The sequence below is a fragment of the Cricetulus griseus genome (genome assembly GCF_003668045.3).
Source record: "Cricetulus griseus strain 17A/GY chromosome 1 unlocalized genomic scaffold, alternate assembly CriGri-PICRH-1.0 chr1_1, whole genome shotgun sequence".
Classification (NCBI taxonomy): domain Eukaryota; kingdom Metazoa; phylum Chordata; class Mammalia; order Rodentia; family Cricetidae; genus Cricetulus; species Cricetulus griseus.
The window spans coordinates 214,493,534-214,516,452 of record NW_023276807.1 but is presented as its reverse complement, the minus strand read 5'-3'; the positions used below and the strand labels follow the sequence as shown (position 1 = coordinate 214,516,452).

Below are 22,919 nucleotides of genomic sequence, written 5' to 3'. Positions count from 1 at the left end.
CTGGAGTTTTTATGCAAGAGTCCATTTGTAGTAACGGTGACCTGAGTGCACCATGGTGTATGCACGATTGTTCCTGGCACTGGCTATGTTTTATTTCTAGTGGCTCTAGGAGTGAGCCCAAGCCATGAATTAACCCCTCCCAAGGTTTGGTGGGAAGTGGCAACATGGCCCATTGTTACTGGGGAAAGGGAAAGAAAGGGGAGAGGTCAGCTAACAGTGGCTCAAGTGTTTTTCTGGGACATTGAGGACACAAAGATACAGGCCTCAGAGCCCAGCAACTTAGTTTTTAATTTAAGCAGTTCATTTTCAAATAAGAAAGCAGATGGACATGCCCATGCCTGCTGCTGGCACTGGTGCAGAACCCAGACTGCTTCTCCTGCCTTGCACCTCAGGGTTTCCCATGTCACAACTGCACTGTCTAGGGCCCCGGACTTCCTCAGATGCAGTAGTACAGGGAGTCCCTGAACTCAGCTAGGTGAAGGGAACAGCACTGCTAGCCTGCAAAGACATTTCCAGGAGCATGTCTCTCAGATTCTGCATCTCTACAGAGGGCCCTTTGAGGGGAGGGTACCTGTTCATAAAGGAATGAAAAAGTTCAGGGCTCTTGCTTTCCTAAATAGCAAAACATTATTTTGGGGAAGTAAACAAGTCATACTTGAGTGGAAGAAAAAAACCGAGGTACAGGTTAGGCCCAATTCACACACACACAAGTAAACAGTGGTCAACTATTTTTAAATGTTCCTACTCGGTCCAACGATTAGCAGAACCAAATTCGGATTGTCTGAGGGCAGAGGCAGCCTATTTCTAGTTTGCCATGCACTAACTCTCTCTATAATCATGCATTTATGAACAAAATTAGATGACACTAGACCTCATGTCCTCTGACAGGGTACACACTCGCAGGCATGAGTGGCACGGCACACAGCTTTCTGTGCTGTCATTGCTTAGGAGGCTCTGAAGAAGGTATGCCACTCTCGATGCTTGACGGTTCCTGGCACCACACATTCATTCTGTTTTCAGGAGACAGTTTTAACAGAGAGGACTGTAGGGAGTAAGATGGCAAATGGCACCTCACATGCACACAGGCTGCACACCAGCAGCCTGGCCTGCTTTTAGCCAGAGTGCAACTCTGGACACCTCCCTTGTCCCCACTCCTTTCCTCTGCCTCTCCTGCGATGACCACCATCCTGAAATCATGCCTGTCTCTCAAACACACACTGCAAATTCATGAATCCAGACAGTGTCAAGTTTTCAAATTAACAAAAAAAGAAAAAAAATCAGCTTATCAGTTCTGTTAGGGTGGAAATAAATGAAACCTGTAAGTTAGCATTCTAATTACCCTGGTGGCTTCTGGGAAAATATCTGGTAGCAGGAACACTAAGTTTTTAGCTTGTCAAAGCAACTATAGCCTTAGAAAGTGCTAAATTTCTCCACTAAAAGACAAAGAACTCTGTCCCTGAATATACACTTTTAAGATAAAAAATTCTTGGAGTTGTTGAGCTTTTATGTTCATTCTAGACACCAACTAGGAGAAAACAACCTGAAACTGTTAAAAGCTGGCCAGATGCATAGTGTGAACTGCAACCTTACAGTAGTAAGAAATGGAATTAGTTATCCATAGCTCAGGGCCATTCATACTAGAATAAAGATGCCCAATGATGACATAGGATGCCTACTGTTTGGAAATTACACATAGCACAAATGTTTACTTATGGCACAGCATGATGTGAAAAAATCTAGGATATAAATTATTACTATAATGTGAATACAGTTGAGGAAAACTCCTCAGATATGTCCATAGCAGTTAGTAGTATGGGATTACAAGTTAGCTTTTATCTTGTACCTATATATATTTAAGTCAAAGCAGTAGCAAATGAACCCTGGGAGCTGGGTACAGCCTTGGGACATCACTTGGGGTCAAAGAGGGGTCTGGTGAAAGCAGAAGCCAGCTCTTTGGCCTCCCATTTAATCTATGGGGGAAAATAAGCCATTATTTTTAGTTATGTGTAGGTATATGTGTCTGCATATGGGTATGTGCATATGACTGCAGGTGCCTTCAGAGACCAGAGGCATCAAATCCCCTGGAGCAGGAATTACAGATGGAAATCAACAACCACATATGGGTGCTGGAATCTGAACTTAGGTCCTCTGCAAGAGTAGCAAGTGCTCTTAACCTATGAGCCATCTCTCTAGCCCTATGAAGGAAGCACTGAACTGCTAAGTATGGTGGCAGGGCCTCTATGAAGCATGGCCTCACTGGGTTTCCCATCTCTTGGCTCCTAGTGAATACTACAGAGGCCTTTACCAGGTGGGTCAGACATCGTTTATTTTTCAGTTGATTTTAATTTGAAAACAACTGCTTATCTTACTGTATGGTAGCGAACTGCAGGGCCTCTGAGGTTAGGTCAGCTTGTTGCAGATGTCACACTTCTTTAAATTTATAAATTTATATGTAAAGGCCAGAGGCAAATTTGCCCAGCTGTAGGTAGCACTCGAGTAATGGTTTTCTGCAATTAGTGAGAAAATATAATCTAAGTTTGCAAAACAAAAGGATCCTTTAATTTTCTCTCAAGTAAAGGGAAGGAAAAAGCAGGTACCTTGCCATTTCAAAGTTGCAGAAAAACCTGTCAAGTTATCAGCTCAAGTTATCAGCTCTTTACCTTAAAGACATGGAAGGCTTCAAATTGGATGTTGGGGCTCTTGTCTCGAAGCAGGTTCATCATCAGTTTCAGGTTCTCTGGCTTGCTGATGTACTTGGTCATAATAGCAAAATTGTGGCGGTCCAGGATCAGCTCACCTAGCAGCTGCAAGACATGAAGCCAAAGCTATTATAAGACTCTTCAAATACATCTCACCAAAATGGAATCAAAACCCAAGACTGGTGTGAAGAGTTGTGAGGCTTCTTAAAGGACAGGTATATACCAGGCATGATAGTACCTGCTGTAACCCCAGCTACTCAGGAGGTTGAGGCAGGAGGATCACCACTTGAACTCATGAGCTGCAGATCAGTAAGCTCAGTGGGGCCCCATCTCATACAAACAAACAAACAAACAAACAAACAAAGAGACAAAGAGACAAAGAAACAACAACCAACCAGCAGGCAGTCCTGAACATGGTATTGTTGTTATTCTGCCAAGCTTTAATACAGTTTTGCTAAGGTTAGTTCTTGAAGCAGTTTTTCAGCCACTTACTGCTCAGCATACTAACAGACAGCCTGATGCACATCTATGTCCATCACTCTGCTTCCCAGTCATGTACTGTTCAGGTGGAACAGAAGTAACAAAACTGACTGGATGAACACACTTTCTGTTTGCTGGAAAGCTTTCATGTTAAGAAAGTCTTATCCTTGACATATCTTTTTAAAAATCAGATTTGTTTATTTTATGTGTACTTTGTCTGATTGTATGTTCATACACATACAGTGCATGTGATTGGTGCTAAGAGAGGTCAGAGGAGGGCGCTGGATCTGGATCTGTCTGCCTCTGCTGGGATTAAAGGGGTGTGCTACCATGACCTTTCATAATATATGCTTTTAACCACTGACTTTTATTATAGAACTTGATCTAAGGAAAGAAAAGCAAACAAACACTATGAATCTATATCAATATGCAGGAAGGTTTGTTTTTTTTTTTAAATTACATTGTGTGTGTGTGTGTGTGTGTGTGTGTGTGTGTGTGTGTGTGTGTGTGTTGTGTGCCACAGCAAACGTGTAGGGCAGAGAACCAGTTGTTAGTCAGTTTTCTTGTGTGTGTGTGTGTGTGTGTGTGTGTGTGTGTTGTGTGCCACAGCAAACGTGTAGGGCAGAGAACCAGTTGTCAGTCAGTTTTCTTCTTCTACAGTGAGTCCCTGTAATTAAACTTGGGGTGCCAGGCTTTGTGGCAGACTTCTATACCTGCTGAGCCATCCTATGGCTCAAATGTTGTATAAAAAAGTAAACAGGGCTAGTGATACAACTGACAAGTAGAGTGCTTACCTAGCACGTGTGAGACCCTAAAGTCAATCTCTAACATGGCATTAAAAAAAAGTACAATCAAGACATTTTATGGTGACAAATCAATGGTCCTCAAAAGGCAATATTACTCTGAAGCAAAATGAAATTACTCAAAGTGAGAATAGTGCCGCCTCTGGCAGTAGGCGAATGCACCACCGTCTGTCTCCACAGTCCATCCTCTCGCAGCAGGAGCTCCCACCACCAGACAGTTAAGAAGTGCACATGCACAATTTACATGCAACAGTGCTCCTTTTTAAAAATTAATTAAAATTTTTCATTTGTTTTACGTCCAACCCCTTCCCCCCACCCCCACCCCCGCCCCATTTACAAATGGCTAGGCCTCCCATGGGTGCCAACAAAGCATGGCATATCAAGTTGAGGTAGGACTAAGCTCCTTTCTTTGTACTGAGGCTGGGCAAGGCAACCCAGCATTAGGAACAGACTGCCAAGAGCCAGTCAAGCATTAGGGTCAGGCCCATTCCCACTGCCAGGAATCCCAAATTGGACCAAGCCACACAACCATTGCACATAGGCAGGGGGCCTAGGCTGGCCCTATGCAGCCTCTGGGAGCTCCTATGAGAAGGTCAATTGCTCCTGTGAGTTACTTTGATTCCCCTGGCTTGTACAATTCTTCTTCCCTCTCCTCAAAAGGATTCCCTGGGCCCAGCCCAGTGCTTGGCTGTGGCTCTCTGCATCTGTTTCCATCCGTTACTGGGTGAAGGCTCTCTGATGACAACTGGGGCAGCTACCAATCTGATTACAGGAGACGGTCAGTTCAGGCTATCTAGCCACTATTGCCAGGAGTCTTAGCTGGGTCATCCTTATAGATTTGTGGGAGTTTCCCTTGTATCGGTTTCTATCTGAGCCTGAAATGTCCCCCCCCCCATCAAGTCATCTCTTTTATTACTCTCCCCTCCATCCACTCCTCAACCCAGTCCCTCATTTTCTCCCCACCTCCCCATCTACCCAGGACATCTCTTCTATTTCCCCTTCCCAGGGAAATGCATGAATCCATGTGTCCCACTAGATGGTGGTTTCTCAGAAAATTAGGAATCAGTCTACCTCAAGACCCAGCTAAAGCTGGGTGGTGGTGGCACATGCCTTTAGTCCCAGCACTCAGGAGGCAGAGGCAGGCAGATCTCTGTGAGTTTGAGATCAGCCTGGTCTACAAGAGCTAGTTCCAGGACAGCCTCCAAAGCCACAGAGAAACCCTGTCTCAAACAAACAAAGACCCAGCTATACCACTCTTGGGCATATACCCAAAGGAAGTGCAATCATACCACAAGGATACTTGCTCAACTATGTTCATAGCAGCTTTATTTGTAGTACCAGGAACCTGGAAATGACCTAGATGCCCCCCAACTGAAGAATGGATAAAGAAAATTTAGTACAGTTGAATATTATTCAAATGTTAAAAACAATGATATCAGGAAATTTGAAGGCAAATGGATAGAACTAGAAAAAAAATCACTGTGAGTGAGGTAGTAGCCCAGACCCAGAAAGACAAACATGGTATGTACCCACTCATAAGTGGATACTAGCTATAAAATAAGGCATAACTATGCTGCAATCCACACCCTAAAATGCTCCTCTAACTTTCTGAATTGTTTCTGAGATTCCCCCATGTCCAACCCGAGAGCAGCACACTGCACAGCTGGTTACAGAAGTCCTGATGAGCACAGCCATAGCAGCGAGGCCTTTCAGAGTATAATTCTAGGTGTGTATGTGTGTGCACGAGTGTAGAAATGGTGTCTTGCTTCCATTACTTATTCTGTCTATTCAACAGTAAGAGCCACACATGATAACAATCAGCTTCGGCTGTCCTGCTGCTTCTCATACTGGCGAGGAACTTTGCGATTAAATCAATGATCCTGTAACCTCCCCTTGCAGTAAAGTCCCCAGGGCTCTCAGGAAGCTGCCTTTGTTGCTGGCTTTCACTCCTGCAGCCTATCTGTGGCCACCTGCCACTGCCCCCTTCTCTGCACCACATTTGGGGAAGTCTGCAGGTTGCACACTTAGTTCCCTTCCTGCAAAACATCACATCTCCATCAGTGGGTGCAGTTTTAACACTGATGTCTCCAGAATTTCTAGTCAATGCTGACCCACAATTCTATTTGTTATACAGACCTGCTTGGATGTTGCTGGCTGATTAACTTCACATCTTTAAAAGCAGTTGCTTTTCTTTTCTTTGTTGGTGACATAGAGGCCTGTCACTCCTGAAGTCTTCCTCAGCTCCCTTTCTCTTATTCAAATTCATATTCAAGGTTCGCTAATTTTCTGGTTTCCAGTGGCTCTTGAACATCCAGTTCCTCATCTTTGCTATCAGCTTCCTTATTCAAACACTCCCTCCCTTCCATTTGAATAAATCCAAAATCACCATGATTTTCCTCACTTTTTATTAGTCCCACACACTCTGCAATTAAAATAATTTTCCTGAAAGTCAGCTGTATTTACTATTAATTCTACTTACAAAGTGAATGAGAAAATGCCTCATTTCCAAGGATCTAGGGGAAACAGCTCGTTAGGATGGCATCTTCCTTCATTTCCTCATTTCCATGCAGTCTGCTGTATCCTTTCCTTTTGAATTCTGAGAAACGCCATCACTCCTCTGTCCTATTGTCACCTCTCCCCCCTCCTGCTGGGTTTCCCAGAGCTGCCACTGGGCTCCTGTTTGTTTCTCTTGTCTTTGCCCTGCCAAGCTAACCATGTGGTGGGGATTGCTGGGGCTATCCTAGCAAGTGGAACCCCTCTTTACAAAGTGCATGAGTGAAAAACTATGGGGGACCTGTTAAAAAGTGACTCTGGAGGCTTACTGCCTACCCCAGGAACACAGCTAAGCACTGAGGTGGCTGCCTGAGTCCCTCAGGGTGCAGGCAGACTTTCCCTGTGGGAGATCTCCCAGCAACGTCCCCTGCACCTCCTGGGTCACCTAAAATTCACCTGGTAACCCAGGGAGCTGTTTGTCTCAGCAAACTCTCTTTATCTGGATATTCAAACTTCTTTTATCTCTCCAAGAAGCCTGGAGTTCTCTCCAAGCACCCCTGGAGAAGGGCACAAGAGTGTTGCTTTCCTGAACTAATTTAGCTCAAAGGGCTCTTCAGTCCTCAAGACAAAGCACCCCTGACTGTCAAGCCAGCAAGGGCTTTTCAGCTCTAAAAATATCTACCTTTCTACCTTCTACCGACAAACACACAATAAAATAATGTAGCACAAAAATAATACAAGTAACAAAGGGGATCTCTAACTGTGTGGCTTTAGTTCTTTGGCTTTTATACCATTCTGTGGGTCCACTTGTCTGTTTTTTTTTTTTTTTGTTGTTGTTTGTTTGTTTGTTTGTTTTTTAATAATAGCTCTGTAGAGTAACTTGGAATCTGGTATGGTGATTCCTCTGGCTTCCTTCTTTTTACTTAGGGTTGTTGTTCTAGCTATCTGGGATCTGGCTTCTATACAGAGTATATTTTTCTCTTCTGTACATAATGAAGAAAATATGGTATACATACATAGTGGATTTTTTTTTTTTGAGACAGTGTTTCATGTATCCCTGGTTGGCTTAGAACTCACAATGTAGCTAGGATGACCTTGAAATTCTGATCTACCTCCCTAGTGTTAGGATGACAGGCATGTGTCATCACCCAGATTGTGTTGTTCTGGTGAATGAATACTGCATACTGAATACTGCATACTAGGCAAAGACTCTACCAATTAAGCTATAAATCTCCCCCCACTACCTACAGTGGAGTTTCATTTAGTCATAAAGAAGAATGAAGTACGTTGTTTGCTAGAAAATGTATACAACTAGAGATCTCCATACTAACTAAAATAGTCAAATCAGGAAGACAACAATCATTTGTTTTCTCTCATCTATACAGATACATAAAATCACTTGAATGCACATATACCATGAAGATGAACGTCAAGATTGGAAAAATGAGAAGAATAGAGGAAGGAGAGAAAAATGAATATGTTCACAGTGTATAATATATTAGTATGTAAATATCTTTATGAAGCCTCCATACTTGTACAATAAGTATACTACAATAAATTTTTACATAAAAATTTACACAGATTGTTCAGTAAGGATTTGTTGAAGTTACATTTATGAGTTCAATTCAGAGTAAGTCATTCCAATCTTATCTTCTACTTATACAAGCTTACAATGTTAGCCAGGTGTGGTGCACACTTAAAAATACGGCTGTGGAGACATGAAGCAAGTTCCCTGTCTTGCAAATGAAGACTTTGAGTACAGCTAAGTGAAGGAGAATTTGTACAGCATGCTCTGTCATCCTCAGAATATCCTATTCTCTCTCTCTCTCTCTCTCTCTCTCTCTCTCTCTCTCTCTCTCACACACACACACACACACACACACACACACCATACTTAATACTTAATCATGTAGCTAGTGTAATTAAGAATTAAGAGCTCTCCTCCAAAATGTGTTGTTTTAATGAAACTGACCAGAGCCCCCCAAAATTCCACCAAGCTTCATTTTAATTATAATCTGTGTTTCTAGTAATTAAATGTTAAGCTTCCAAAGAAGGTAAAAAATAAGTTCCTAAGCTCCAGCACATGAGGGAAAGGAATCTCTCTCTTAATTACTTTTTATTGGTGCCAAGAGCCTAAGCATCCCAAGAAAGTCTAGGAAACTTTAGAACATGATTGACAAAAGGCAGCAGGTAGCAAATACTTTGGAACCAGAAACTGGCTCAGCACTTCAGCCAGTTTATACTGATGAAATTGTTTGTCCCTGTAACTAACTAACTTCTCATTTCCTACAGTTACAAGACATCATAGACAAAACCTTAGAGGGTCCATAAATGTGGTTACTGAGACAGGAGCTACTGTGACCATACATCTAATTCCTCAAAGGAAAAACCAAGCTTGCATCAGCAGAGTTCCCCAGAGTAACACTTTTCTCTCAGAGAAGGGAGCCAGCAATGCTGAGCAAGCTTGATTGGTTGACAAGTGAACCAGCTCAGTCATTTTTCCTTTAGCTCCCTTGCATCAGGTGATGGATGCAGCACCATTTCAGCAGCATCTTTGCCTTATAACCAACCAAAGCCAACTTGCCCTGAAGTAGCTTTTCATGGTTCTGTATTCCTACACATGCTTTAGTCTGCTCCTCCCCACACCATCTAAGCAATGCTCTACTTTACCATGTCTGTCAAATGTGAGATTCCTGGTCTAGAAAGGAATTTGGACAAGAAAAGCAGGTCTCAGTAGATTAACGAAGAACAGCAAACAATACTCTGGTGTACACGGAGCATTTGTAAATAAGTAGGAAGGGGAGAGTTGCAGGTGTTTCTGAACTAGGTACAAAAGTCTGCTCCAGGCCTAAGTGGACAACCTCTGAGCAGGGGAAGGGCTAAGGCAACAAGGACAGAGAGCTTCTTGCCCTCTTCTGCTGTCCATCATTCAAGTGCTGGGTGGGTGGGTTCTACTCTCAGTGCAGATGCGCACTGTTGGAGCCAGTTTCATTAGCCTCCTGACTCCAGGTTTACCCAAAGAACATGGATCCCATCCAGAGACCTAACTGCAGAAGGTGAGTGAATTCTAGGGCTAATGACTAGCAATATTTACTTCAAGAACTTAGTTTGAGTCATTGAACAAATACTTCTGGGCAGGGATGTGGCTCAGTGGTGCTTGGTGACTGAGGTTCCATCCCCAGTGCTATAAAAATAAACAAATAAGTAAAAAAGCCAGTAGTTCTAACCACAAGTAAGGCTCTGTTCTGACCATATTAAAATATGGACAGGAAAATAGGACAAGATGGGGCAATGCCAGCTACAGAAGAGACAATGGAGATGTGGTTAGGTAGACAATCTGTTAGTCAGAAGGAGAGGGCAAGACAGGCCCAAAGGGAGAGCTTTCTCACTGGGCCTGAGGTCTCAGAGGTGGGAAAAGTTTGGTCCAAGTTCTCACCACTGGTGAAATGGTTCAAGGATAAACTTTAAAGAGCAATAATTCAGTGTAAAGACCCTCATCTTTCCTCCTTCAGTTTGGTTCAATCACTTACATGTCATACAAACTCTACTTTGGATCAGATCTGTCAGACTCACATTGAAAAGAGGGACTTGGGAAATATCCAAGCCAGTGGTTCTCAACCTTCCTAATGCTGCAACCCTTTAATACAGTTCCTCATGTTGTGGTGACCCCAACCATAAAATTATTTTCCCCGATACTTCATGACTAAAAATCTGCTACTGTTATGAATCATAGTGTAAATGTCTGCTATGTGAACCCCACGAAAGGTCCATTCAACTCCCAATGGGGTTGTGATCCACAGGTTGAGAACCACTGCTGTAAGTCATTTCTCACATGCTGGTCTTAGGGCATGCTCATCTTTACTATTCCAATACCTCCCCTCCAGAGCCTCTCTCCTGTAAGCTCCTCTGGTTGTCCTTCTGTCCCTTATATAGGTCTAAGGCTGTGACGGTGGAGTACTTTTTAATTTTCTTGTTAATTAAATTTGCTCTGTGACTCTGTGTGTGTGATATAGTCTTGCTATATCTCTGTCCCTTACTCTCATCTTCCTCCTGTTAAGCCCATTCATCCCCACAAACCTTTTTCTACATTCAGGTCATTTTGTTTCACCAGGTGTGATGATAGGTTTGGAGCTATCCAGTGGAGCCTGATGGATATATCAGTAGACACACAACTAAAAACAAAGTCTCAGAATTTTCAGTAGCGACAGTTAATCAGGGAGCTACAGAACATCTCTGGACACAGTCCAGCAGTTTTGAGGTCATTGCTCTGCCTAAGGTCAGCTCCCTGGCCTCAATATGAGGAGCTCTGGCACAGCCCGGAGTTTCTCTAAATGGATCACCTTGCACTGGTTTCTATGCAAGGGGAACCTCAATAACTAGTGCTGACTGACTGACTGGCTGAAAACTGACCTGTCAATTAAGTCAGAAGCTGGGACAGTAACAGCATAAATAGAAGGGGAACACAGCATGACTAATGCAAACCACAGTAAAAGAAGTGTAAAATAATGGACAAGACAGACTTAGTTCACTACCTTAATTTAAAGTTGCATCACATACTGAGAACATATGCACTGTCCTGTGCACGAGTCACCATCCTGACAGCATGCGTGAGCTGCTCAGCAGCTGAAAGGAGTTCAAATTCCATGGCGGACACAGCTAGCTGATAAAAAGGGGATCTGAAGGATGAAGGTGCAGCACCAGGCCACACCACATCCCTAAGCACCATACCACCTGTCCTTGGCCTGGCTGTCTCTGGGCAACTTTTTTGGCCCAGGGTGGGGTGGGGGTGGGGTGTTGAGGGTGGGGTGGGGAGGCACTTAGGGTGTGGAGGCATACTGTGCTGGGCTCATGAGCATTTCCACCGGCATTTCACAGGGACATGGCTTCAGATAGCAAATGCTAATGGTCATACATACATAACCTATTCAGACTCATTTTACATTTTCACACTTAGAACTCTGCTCAAAAACAACTGCTGGAGTGTCCTTGCTGCTATCCAGCTGCTATTGCACACAGCTAGTCCCTCAGTCACGGCTTGCTTTCTACCGTTCAAAGGGCCCCTCACAGAAGTGTGATTCTATTTGTTAGCTAAAACCTTCTTAGTGGGAACACTGAAGTTTTTACTGGAGTGTGCCCCTCCATCGCTGACCTTTCCTTGTAACACTTAGAGCACCTGCAAGCCATACAAAGATCACCTGCTCTCCAAGGGTCACAGTGTTGGCTTGTTGCCACGGCATGTCTACAGAGCAGCAGGTAAATATGTACTGAGTGAGCATTCTGTTACCTCCCTCCTGCTGCTTTCCCCAAAACTCCACCCAGCATCTGGGAGCAATTAGGAACCCCACTTTGTGTGTGCATGTGTACTGTATTTTAAGTCCTAGCTGCCCCACAAGCTTCTTGATTTTCCTAGCTCTGTCTTCTATCTTCCTGCAAGGGCATACTAGGATTATAGACATACATGCCATTGCATTCTGCTTTTATATTAAAAGTTTTTATTTAAGTTTTATGTGCATGGGTCTTTTGTCTGCATGTTGTCCATGCGCCACTTGTGTTTCTGGTGCCCTTGGAGGGCAGAAGAGGACATCAGATCCTCTGAGGAGTTACAGATGGTGTGAGTTGCTATGTGATGGGGTGTTTGGACTTGAATGCGGATCCTCCTCTGAGCCATCTTCCTAGCCTATGCTTCCTGCTTTTATATGGGGTTTTTGACAGTCCTTTACCCTCAGAGCCAGCTCCTCAGACCTACACTGCTTTCTTTCATAGTCAACTACACCCTACACCTCCTTAACAGAATCTTTTCCAGTGAAGCCCTGGCAGGTTTTACTTAAGACAGTTTTTGCTTTTTTCTTTTCTTTTTTTTAGACAATTTTTTTCCCACATAAGCACTTGTTAGTTGCCCTTACTGTATGTTACTAGCATCAAACTCAAGGCCTAATGCATGTCAGCCAAGTGTCCCACAACTGAGCTATACCCTAGCCTACCTGATATTTAAAATACTACTCTTAGGAAATAACCATTTCTTCTATTTCTTTGTTATGAATATAATTTGAGCATGTCAAGTTCAATGACAAAGCTGGCTCACCAGAATGCTTGGAGAATGGGACCTAACAATGAAATGTGGTTGACAAATACATTTTAGAAAAAATGTTACAACCCTGGGAGAGAAATGCTTCTCCTCACATAGAATTCCCATGACATTTCAATTCTATAAACCTGGATCATAGCTAACAGTTGTTCCCATTCAAAAGCATTAGGTTTATTATCTCCAAACTTAAAGCATTGAGGGGAAATTAAACATTTGTGCTTTGTGTTGTACTTTGGAACTGCCACTTGTCTTCTGAGTGTCCTGAATAGAGAGGCAGGAGAGGAACTGGATTGATTAATTTCTGTTGTAAGGTACACTGATGTGATTTCTAGAGACTTCACCGGGTCTTTGTGACAGTCACCCCCATCACAGTCACTCTGACCAGCTTCTTTTCATCTCTGAGAATATTTGCAGGAGATAACTGTGTGATTTTGCTGACTTTAGCATACACTTATCCCATGTTGCTGCTTCCAGAAAGTTCTCGAGATACGGACACTTACATTATTTTACTGCAAAGCTCAATCAGAGGATAAAACAGCCCTCAAGTTACTTCTCAAACCAAGGGCCCCTGCGTTTTCTGTATTTACTGGTGCAGAGTAGATACCTTGTTAGCAAGATGACAACTCACGTGGACTTAAGGAAATCTACTATTACCTTTAAAGATTGTCTCTTTGTCACGTAATTCTCTGACTGCAGCAGTTTCTCATAGTCTTCAAAAATCTAAGAAAAAGAAAGGAAGTCTGTAAGAGTGGTGGTGTGTTCTCTGCAGCAGGAGTGTGCTCACTCCTCCAGAAGGTCCCTCAGACCCAGCCTCATCACCACTGCTCGGCATCTCACTACTGTTCCGACACAGAAAGGATCAGGACAGGGAGGTGAAGGCATTCGGGATACATTAGTTCTACAAACTAGAAACTGAATTGAAAGAAGGCATCATTTTGAATCCTCTCAAACTATGAAAAGCTTCAAGATAACTCATTTTAAAGAAATCTGTTTCTGTAGTTTGGTGGCTGAGGGTCCACACTTTGGGAAAAGAGTAAATTATACTTAGGGCTTAGAACTGTCAAATACATAATGTCAACAGGTGAGGCTTGGGGTGACCATTGTTAGGCAGTGACCATGTCACCCCTGTGTGAGCTATTCTCATAAGAAACCATGACCCTGTGACATGAGTCTTCCCTTCAACTCAATGTAGTCACTGGTCATGCATGGGCTAGGTGCTTTGGGAGCACAGAGCATAGTAGCTGGGGAAGCTTGTTAATGGCTACCTACCATTTGTGGGTACACCATTCAGAGAACATTGCAGCTGGAGGAGCAAACAGCCAGAAGCAAAGCAAAACAAAACAAAAAAACTCAGGCACAGAGATGGACAGGACAGCCTCAGGGGGCTGAGTGACAGGCTTATGTGTACACCCATCAAAACTTTTGACTTAGGACTGAGAAGCACAAGTATGCAGTTCAGATTAAAGTCACATTATTCTCTTTCATAAACCACTTTGTTCTACTCTTAAACATAGGGAAAACATTATAGCTCAGATATGGAGGCTCTCCCTAAAAGCTCATGTATTGAATACCTGGTCCCCAGCTTATGGTGAGATTGAGAAGGAGTGTTAGTTTCATCAATAGACTAATCCCTTGATAAAGTCATAGTGGAATGGAATTTTAGGAGAGGAGAGATAGGCCACTAAAGGTCATGATCTCTCTCTCTTTATATGTGTGTGTATGCAATGTACATGTATACATGTTCACATGTTGATGGTTGTCTTCTTTGATTGCTCTACATGAGACATGGCATTTTATTGAACCAAGAGTTCATCAGTTCAGCTAGTGGTTGGTCTGCTTGTTCCAAGGAACAACTGTTTCTGTTTCTTATGCACTGGGATTGCATTATGCCCACATGACTTTTTAAGTGGGTTCTGGGGACCCTAAACTCCAGTCCTCATGTTATACCTGCTTAGCCATCTCCTCCAACCCCAGGGGCAAGCTTTGATAGGTGCAGTTTGTTTCTGGACTCTTTCTCTGACTCCTGGCTGCTATAGGGTAAGTATCTTTCCTTTGCCACATGTTTTCTACCATGATGCTCTGACCCACAATGGGTCCAGTAACAGAGCCAAGTGACCATGGACCGATACCATATTCCAAAATAAATCTTTCTTTCTTGTTCTAAGTTATTGCTCTTAGACATTTTGTCACAGCAACAAAAAGATGACCAACACATGACATTTTATAGATAGATATATTCATCAGGTAAAATACGTTAATTGTGAATCTAAACTATAAATACAGTGGACCCCGAATCCTCCTGGTCCTTTTCCATTGTCCCTTTTAGCCTTTCCTTGTAGCCCATCTCCATTCCTTTGTGACACCCACCAACTGCAGAAATATTTTCTACCACAGCCACCGCATGTGGCTAGGACTCAGAGTGGGCAAGGGCACCAAACAATGTAACACCTGAGAAAAAAGACAAGAACAGGTATCTATGCCAAACACACTTCCGTCCAAGTGCCAGGCAATGGGCAATCTGAACCCAAGCCTCTAACTTGGGCATCTAGAACTGCAAGTTTCTGGCTTTAAAGGACACAGGCGCTTAGTTCTCAGGTCCTGGAACTACGATCCTCTGAGACTGTCAGCCCAGACCCAAGCCTTCTGCATTTCCCACCTATAAGCAGTTTCCATCTAAACATAACAGAAGGTTCCCAGCCAGTCCAGAGTAACAAGAGGGAGAAGGAAATAGTCTGAAAAACGATTCTACTTACAGTGTCATAATTTTGCTCTAAGAAGTCCGCTACCAACACTTTATGTCTTGTTAACAAATCCTAAAAAGAACAAGAAGTAAAGAGAAATTATTATAGCTAGTGACCTTTATCATTAGAATGGAGAATAACCTTTGTTTCTATAGGTTAGTAAATCCATTCACTTCAAACACACAGAAGCTGGAAAAGAACATTTTCATTTATACCACAAAATTATTTCCATACCTACTTAAGATGTAAAGTCCAACTTTGTTTCATATTAAAACAATGGCAAAACACTGAGTGTCAAATCTATTGTTTTAAATAGTAGAAATAAAATTTAAGTGGTAAACACGACACCTACAAGGTAACTTTACAGAATATTTCTACACTGTGATTATAATAAACATCCAAATAAAGTCGGATGACCTTTATCCAAGGTCAGTAACTAATCATCAACTCCATACTATCTAGGCTGACCTCCAACTCCTGAGCTCAAGTAATCCTTCTGCCTCAGCCTAAGTATAGGCATCACTGACACATGTCATGGTAACTAATTTTCAAACAAGAATTCTGAATGGTACAACACCTGACCTCAAAAACTAATAAAAAAAGGTTTTCAAACATTCCAATCTTTCATTGTTTTCCTAACCACCGTGTGTGTGTGTGTGTGTGTGTGTGTGTGTGTGTGTGTGTGTGTGTGTGTTATGCACAAGAGTGTCCTCGAGTGCACCTGCCCATTTATGGGTGGGGGTCAGAGAAGCAAGTTGGGTCCTGCTCTGTCTTTTCTTCATTCCTTTGAGACAAGGTCTCTCACTGAACCTGGTGGCCAACAAACCCCAGTAATCCTCTTGTCTTTGCTCTCTATAGCACTGGGGTTAACAGGTTGGAGTGTGGGCACACTCAAGTTTTTTATGCTCTTAAAACATCGGACCATTTCCCCAGCTCCCTAACCACTTAAATTATTTACTTGTTTTCAAACTTTATTATTGTTGCTGTGTGTATGTATGGTTTGGGGAGAGGCATGTATGCCACAGCACTCATGTGGAGATCAGAGAACAACTCTTCATCCACCTTTAAGTGGGTTCTGAGGATCAAACTCAGATCAGGCCTGCTGAGCCATCTTTGCTCTTCCACCCCACATGGAGGCAGCTAGACTCCAGAAGCACAGGAATGACATTTAACATACCATCTCAGTACTTCTGCTTGCTATCAACGGGCCATGAAATACACACTGTAGGTTACTGAGTTACATTATACATCATCTCAGATCTCAGAGTTGAAGAGCTTAATCTTATCTTATTACAGATACAAACTTGTAGAAGACTGCAAAAAAAAAAAAAACAAAACAAACAAACAAACAAAAAAAGCCACTAAGGAACTTCTGGTTGTTTTCATCTCCCACCTAAATCATGTCCCTACTTCACTTCAATGTTTGAAAAAAGAAAATAAGCCTCATCTAATCCCTTTTATATACTTAGAGTATATAAATACCCAACTCAGGTATTGTGAAAAATTTAATTAAAAACAAGATTTTTTTAACCTTTCCAGAATAAAGCCTAATACTTTAATACAGTTGATTAAAATTGCCCCTTCTCCCCCCCCCCCACACAGTAGGGGAGGGGAGAGAGTATGTGAGTGGAGTTGCTTGTGGAAGCCAGAAGAGGATATGAGATACCCTGGAGTTAGAGTTACAGGCTGCTGTGAGCTGTAGGACAATATGCTCCCAACCAAACTCAGATCCTCTGGAAGGCATCTTCTGAGACATGTCTCTAGGCCCCCTATTTCTATTTAAATAACAAAAGGTAAATGATTTAAAGCATTTTATAGACTTTTTAAAAATTCACTTGTTTTTTTGTTTTGTTTTGTTTTTGGTGCTGCAAATGCATTTACTGTAACCTGATGATATTCTGAAGTATTGCCCAATGTCTAATGGTTCGTTAGGCTTTGGATCATTCCCATGGTGCTGAGGGTCACCCACAGACAGACCTTAGATTAAATGACTTCAAAAGGTCCAGTGCAGTGCTGTTGCCTGAGTTATGCTGCTCAGGCTGAGGCTGGTTTTGAACTCTTAGATTGCAGTGACCCTTGCAGCTGGGACTACAGGTTGCACATGCAAGAGCTCAGCTGGAAGGAATGAGGACCTTGAAGGGAGCAGCACTATCAGTCTCTTTGCTTCTTGGTCTACACTCAAGTGTGCAGCACTGATCCACCACCCCCTTCCTGCCATGAGGTTTTGTCTCACCACAGGCCCAAAGTACCAGTCAGCTGACCATGTTCTGCAACTCTAAGTTAAAATGAAATTTAGGTTGTGTAGTACTTTGTCATACAAAGCTGTGGGAAGGTAATTTAGCATATATGTTACCTAATATATTCGCTTATTTGTAGTGATAACAAAAATATACTCTTAGTGATTTCCAAAATACAACACACTACTCTTAACAAGCATCAACAAGTCCTATAATAAGCCAACATTTATTTGTCCATCTAACTGAAACCTTGCATCCTCTGACCAACTCTTACACCAGGATCATTCTTTCTTCTGCTTCTATGAGTTCTAAAATATCTTTAGATTCTGCATATAAATAATACTATGATTTGTCTTCCTGGAGTGTCTTATTTATTTAATTCCTTAAGATGCATCAATGTTGACAAAAATGGCAGGATTTCTTTCTTTTTACAGCCAAACAGTACTCCATTGTAGGTGCACAACACATTTTCTTTTCTTTTGTGTTTGTGTATATAGTGTGTATATGGTGTGTGTGAGTACAATGCACTAATGGACATCAGAGGACAATTTTAGGGAGTCGTTTTTTGTCTTCAACCTTTGTTTTGAGCAGTGTTTTCTCATTTTTTCATTGAGTGGCACAGTCTGAGTGATTTCCCCCTCTGCCTCCCATCTCACTACAGAGGGGCTTCCATCACAAATGCATGCTATCACATGCTTTTCATGTGGCTTCTTTCTGGGGATGGAATTCAGGATGTCAGGCTTGCAGTGGGCCATCTCACCAGGCACTACCTCATTTATTTATCCATTCGCTGGTCTGTCAGTGGACACTTAGGTTGATTCCTTTCCCTGGCTATTGTGAACAATCCTGCAATAATCACCCTTCAACACACTTGTTTCATTTTCTTTCAAAATACCCATGAATGGGATTGTTCAGTTCTATGATGATCCGATTTCATATTTCTGAGGTTATCCCATACTGTTTTTCACTGCACTGCACTAGTTTGAATTCATATAAATACTATGCAATGGTTTATTTTTCTCCACATCTTTGTCTCATGTAGCCAAGGCTAGCTTCAAACTCACTACGTAGTCGACGCTGGTCTTGAACTCCTGATCCTCTTGCTTCTACCTCATAGCTACTGAGATTACAGGCCTGTGCTGTTCAGCAAGTTTTTGTCTTTCTTAAAATACGCTATCTTGAAGATGAAAGGAGGCTTTTTGTAGTTTTACAACCTTCAAGACTTGAGTGACCACCCTGCTGATATGGTGCCACTTTCTCTAGTGGAGCAGAGCGCTGAGAACTGTTTTGGAACTGGGGTTTTCAAGTTGGAAACACTCTATGGGGGCTCCATTACTAGCCTGGCTGGGGTCCTTTCTAAGTAGTTGCTCTGTCAGGACATCCAGGAGACAGTAAGCTACTGCAGAGCATTTGGGGCAACCTATAAGCAGATATGGGATCTTCATCTGTAACTGGCCCTCCCCCACCTGGTAGGACCCCTGAGCAGCTTGGGGAATTTTCTATGCTCAGTGAGAACAGAAGCTGGTTTATCTTTATGGGTTGTAGCAGATACTGTAAACTGTGCACTTGCTGGGGCTCCCTACCTGCTACACTAGTCAGCCATGACTATGACGACTAGCTTCCCCAGGCCAGCCAGATAGCATTCAGCAGATCACTGCTGTCTGGGAAGGTTCTGCCAAATCTGTGTTCCCAGAGACAGAGAAAACAGTAGAAGCATGCAAAGTAAAAACAAGTGAAATTTTAAAGAATTTTAATTTAAAAATTAAAAAAAAAACTTAGTGAATTCTTTCATCTTATTTTCTAACTATTTGGTTTGATAGGGGAAAGTTCTCCACAGCATCAATATTAAGCTTTAAATAATATCTGCTATTGACATTTCTAATGAATCTGCATTAGAGAAAGTGGTGTGAAATGACAAAGACACATGACACCAGGGGCAGAGTAAAAGAGTCAGTGGGGAGGTGCCACCTACTGTGGTTACTCCCTATGCTGGAGGCTGCCACTTCCCAGAGGAGGAAAATGAAACATACAGGCTCAAGGACACAGGGCTAAGAGGTGGCAGAAAGGGCCAGAACTGAAACACCTGAATCGATCAGATTCCTGGAGGGGAAGAGTAGATGGCTACAAGGGAACCTTTTAGAGGAGAAAGACTATAATGTAGACACTGCCATGGGAATACAGCTGGCAATGAAAACCCGAGTGATTAAACTGGACAACAGTCATCCTAGAGCAAAATAAGAGGCAAACAAAGTTAACCACCACCCCCTCAAAAAAAGCCAAAATAAATAAAACCTGATGTGAGCTAATGTTCTTGTTCACAGTAAAGATTTGTCACTCACATTGGTTTAATGAAATGCTGATTGGCCAGGCAGGAAGTATAGGTGGGGCTACTAGACAAAAAGAATTTCGGGAAGAGGAAAGGCAGAGATGCAGTCCCCAGCCAGATGCAGAGGAACCAAGATGAGAATGCCTTACTGAGAAGAGGCACCAAGCCACATAGCTAAACATAGATAAGAATTATGGGTTAATTTAAGTTCTAAGAGTCTGTTAATAATAAACCTGAGCAATAGGACAACCAGCTTATATTAATATAAGCCTCTTTGTGTTTATTCAGGATGGAACAGCTGTAGGACAGGGCAGAACAGAAACCTCCATCTACAAAACCCCAGACAAATAAACCCTCTGACAGCAGCTACTTAAAAGGAAAATAAAGACTTGTGGGCTACCAGCCACTATCATATCAAGTACAAAGCACTTTGGTATAAAATGGAAAACTGGTGTTTTCATCATTGGCAAGATGCCACAGGGTTTTCTTTATATGACTATTTATATTTCAAGACCCTATCAAAGATATTCAATAGAAATCACGCTGAGTTGGCAGTGGTGGCACACACCTTTAATCCCACCACTCGGGAGGCAGAGGCAGGAGGATCTCTGTGAGTTCGAGACCAGCTCAGTCTACAGAACTAATTCCAGGACAGCCTTCAAAGCCATAGAGAAACCCTGTCTCAAAAAACAAAAAAACAAACAAAAAAACAAAAAGGAATCAGGCTGATAGGCAAAATCTAAATACCAGTTTATTTTTGTGATTCAATTTTATTAGATGGAATAAATTATAGCAAGAAAATATTGTCAAGAAACATCTGTCTATCTATCTATCTATCTATCTATCTATCTATCTATCTATCTATCTATCATCTTTTGTGATATTAGGAATTTAACTCAAGTATGCTAGACAAATGTTTTACCACTATCTCCTAAACCTACATACATTGTAGGCCCTGAGAAACGCAATACAGCTGAAGTACAAGACAAGGACTTCAAAATAGCCTTTACGAATATGATAGAGGTCCTTAAAGAGGAAATGAATATTTCCATTAAATAAACAGTGGAATGAAATTAAGAAAATAGCTTAAGACTTGTAAGTAGAAATAGAATGAATAAAGAAATTCCCCAATTAAGGGAAAACAGAAAATGAAAAGTTTAGAAACTCAAAGAAGAACCTCAGAGGCAAGCCACACTAATAGAATACAAGAGATGGAAGAGAGAACCTCAGGCATTGCAGACAAGATAGAAGAAATTGAAACCTGTTCAAAGAAAATGGTAAGTGTAAAAACAAAACAAACAAACAAAACCAGGCACAAAACATCCAGGAAATCTGGGACACTATGAAAAGACCAAATTTAAGAATAATAGGGTTAGAGAAAAGAGAAGAAACTCAGGTCAAAGATATTCTTTTTTTGGGGGGGGGGAGGGTTTCAAGACACAGTCTCTCTGTGGCTTTGGAGGGTATCCTGGAATTAGCTCTTGTAGACCAGGCTGGTCTTGAACTCACAGAGATCTGCCTGCCTCTGCCTCCCGAGTGCTGGGATTAAAGTTGTGCACCACCATCACCCGGCCACAAAAATATTTTCAACAAAATCATAGAAGAAAATTTCCCTTAAAAAGGAGGTACCTGGGGCTGGAGAGATGGCTCAGAGGTTAAGAGCACTGACTGCTCTTCCAGAGGTCCTGAGTTCAATTCCCAGCAACCACATGGTGGCTAACAACCATCCGTTATGAGATCTGGTGCCATCTTCTGGTGTGCAGATATACATGGAAGCAGAATGTTGTATACATAATAAATAAATAAATAAATAAAATCTTAAAAAAAAGGAGGTACCTATTAGGGTACAAGAAACATACAAAGCACCAAATAGACTAGACCAGAAAAGAAATTCCCCTCAGCACATAATAATGAAAATACTGAATACACAAAGTAAGACTATTAAAAACTGCTAGGGGAAAAGACCTAGTAATATATATATATATATATATATATATATAATAACTCCTAACTTTTCAATGGAAACTCTAAAACCAGAAGGGCCAAGAAAGACTTTCTACAGACTCTAAGAGACCACAGATGCCAGTCTGGACTATTATACCCGGCAAAACTTTCACTCACAATAGACAAAGAAAGACATTCCAGAGCCGGGCATTGGTGGCGTATGCCTTTAGTCCCAGCACTTGGGAGGCAGAGGCAGGCAGATCTCTGTGGGTTCGAGACCAGCCTGGTCTACAAGAGCTAGTTCCAGGACACCCTCCAAAGCCACAGAGAAACCCTGTCTTAAAAAAAAAAAAAAACAAAAACAACAAAAACCAACAAAACAAAACAAACAAAAACAAAAAGAAAGACATTCCATAATGAAACCAAATTTAAGCAGAATCTATCTACAAATCCAGCCCTATAGAAGCTGCTAGAAGGAAACAATCAATCTGAAGTGGTTAACAACACCTAAGAAAATGCAAGGAATGAATAACCTCAGACTAGCAAATCAAAATCCACACCAGAACAACAAAATAACAGGAATTAACAAACACTGCTCATTGGTAACTCTCAACATCAATAGTCTCAATTCTCCAAGTAAAATACACAAACTAACAGAATGGATGGAAAAACAGGACCATCTCTCTGCTGTATCCAAGGAACACACCTTAACATCAAGGATAGACATCACCTCAGGACAAAAAGATGGAAAAAGATATTCCAAGCTAACAAAATAGTCTTCAAAACAAAACTAATCACAAGAGATATGGAAGGATACTAGATATTCAAAGAAAATCCTATAGAGAGAATACTGCATTTTTAAAAAAACATGTATCCGCCAAACACAAGGGCACCCAAGCATATAACTTTACTACTTACTAAAGATGAAATCAAATTTGCACGCACAGTTGAGCACTCACTGAAACACCTTGGATTCATCACATATTTGAGTTTCAATTAGCTTATATATATTTATATTTATATAAAAAGAGCAATAATGGCAATATGTTTTGCATCAATAGCAGCAACAGCTTTTCCAGGTTCTGCAGTCATTTGAACAAAACCCAAGCCT

General features: G+C 41.9%; 1 protein-coding gene across 8 annotated transcripts in view; it reads right to left on the bottom strand.

The window, feature by feature from the left end:
* The window catches only part of Cab39l (calcium binding protein 39 like), a 116,882-nt gene that overhangs the window by 7,315 nt on the left and 86,648 nt on the right, over window positions 1-22,919 (bottom strand). For all 8 annotated transcript variants that reach the window (XM_027390440.2, XM_027390439.2, XM_027390436.2 and 5 more), the window contains 3 exons: window positions 15,314-15,373; window positions 13,215-13,280; window positions 2,661-2,804 (listed from right to left, as the gene is read on the bottom strand). In XM_027390440.2, coding sequence (XP_027246241.1) covers window positions 2,661-2,804; window positions 13,215-13,280; window positions 15,314-15,373 — 270 coding nt within the window. The remainder of the gene's footprint in view (window positions 1-2,660; window positions 2,805-13,214; window positions 13,281-15,313; window positions 15,374-22,919) is intronic.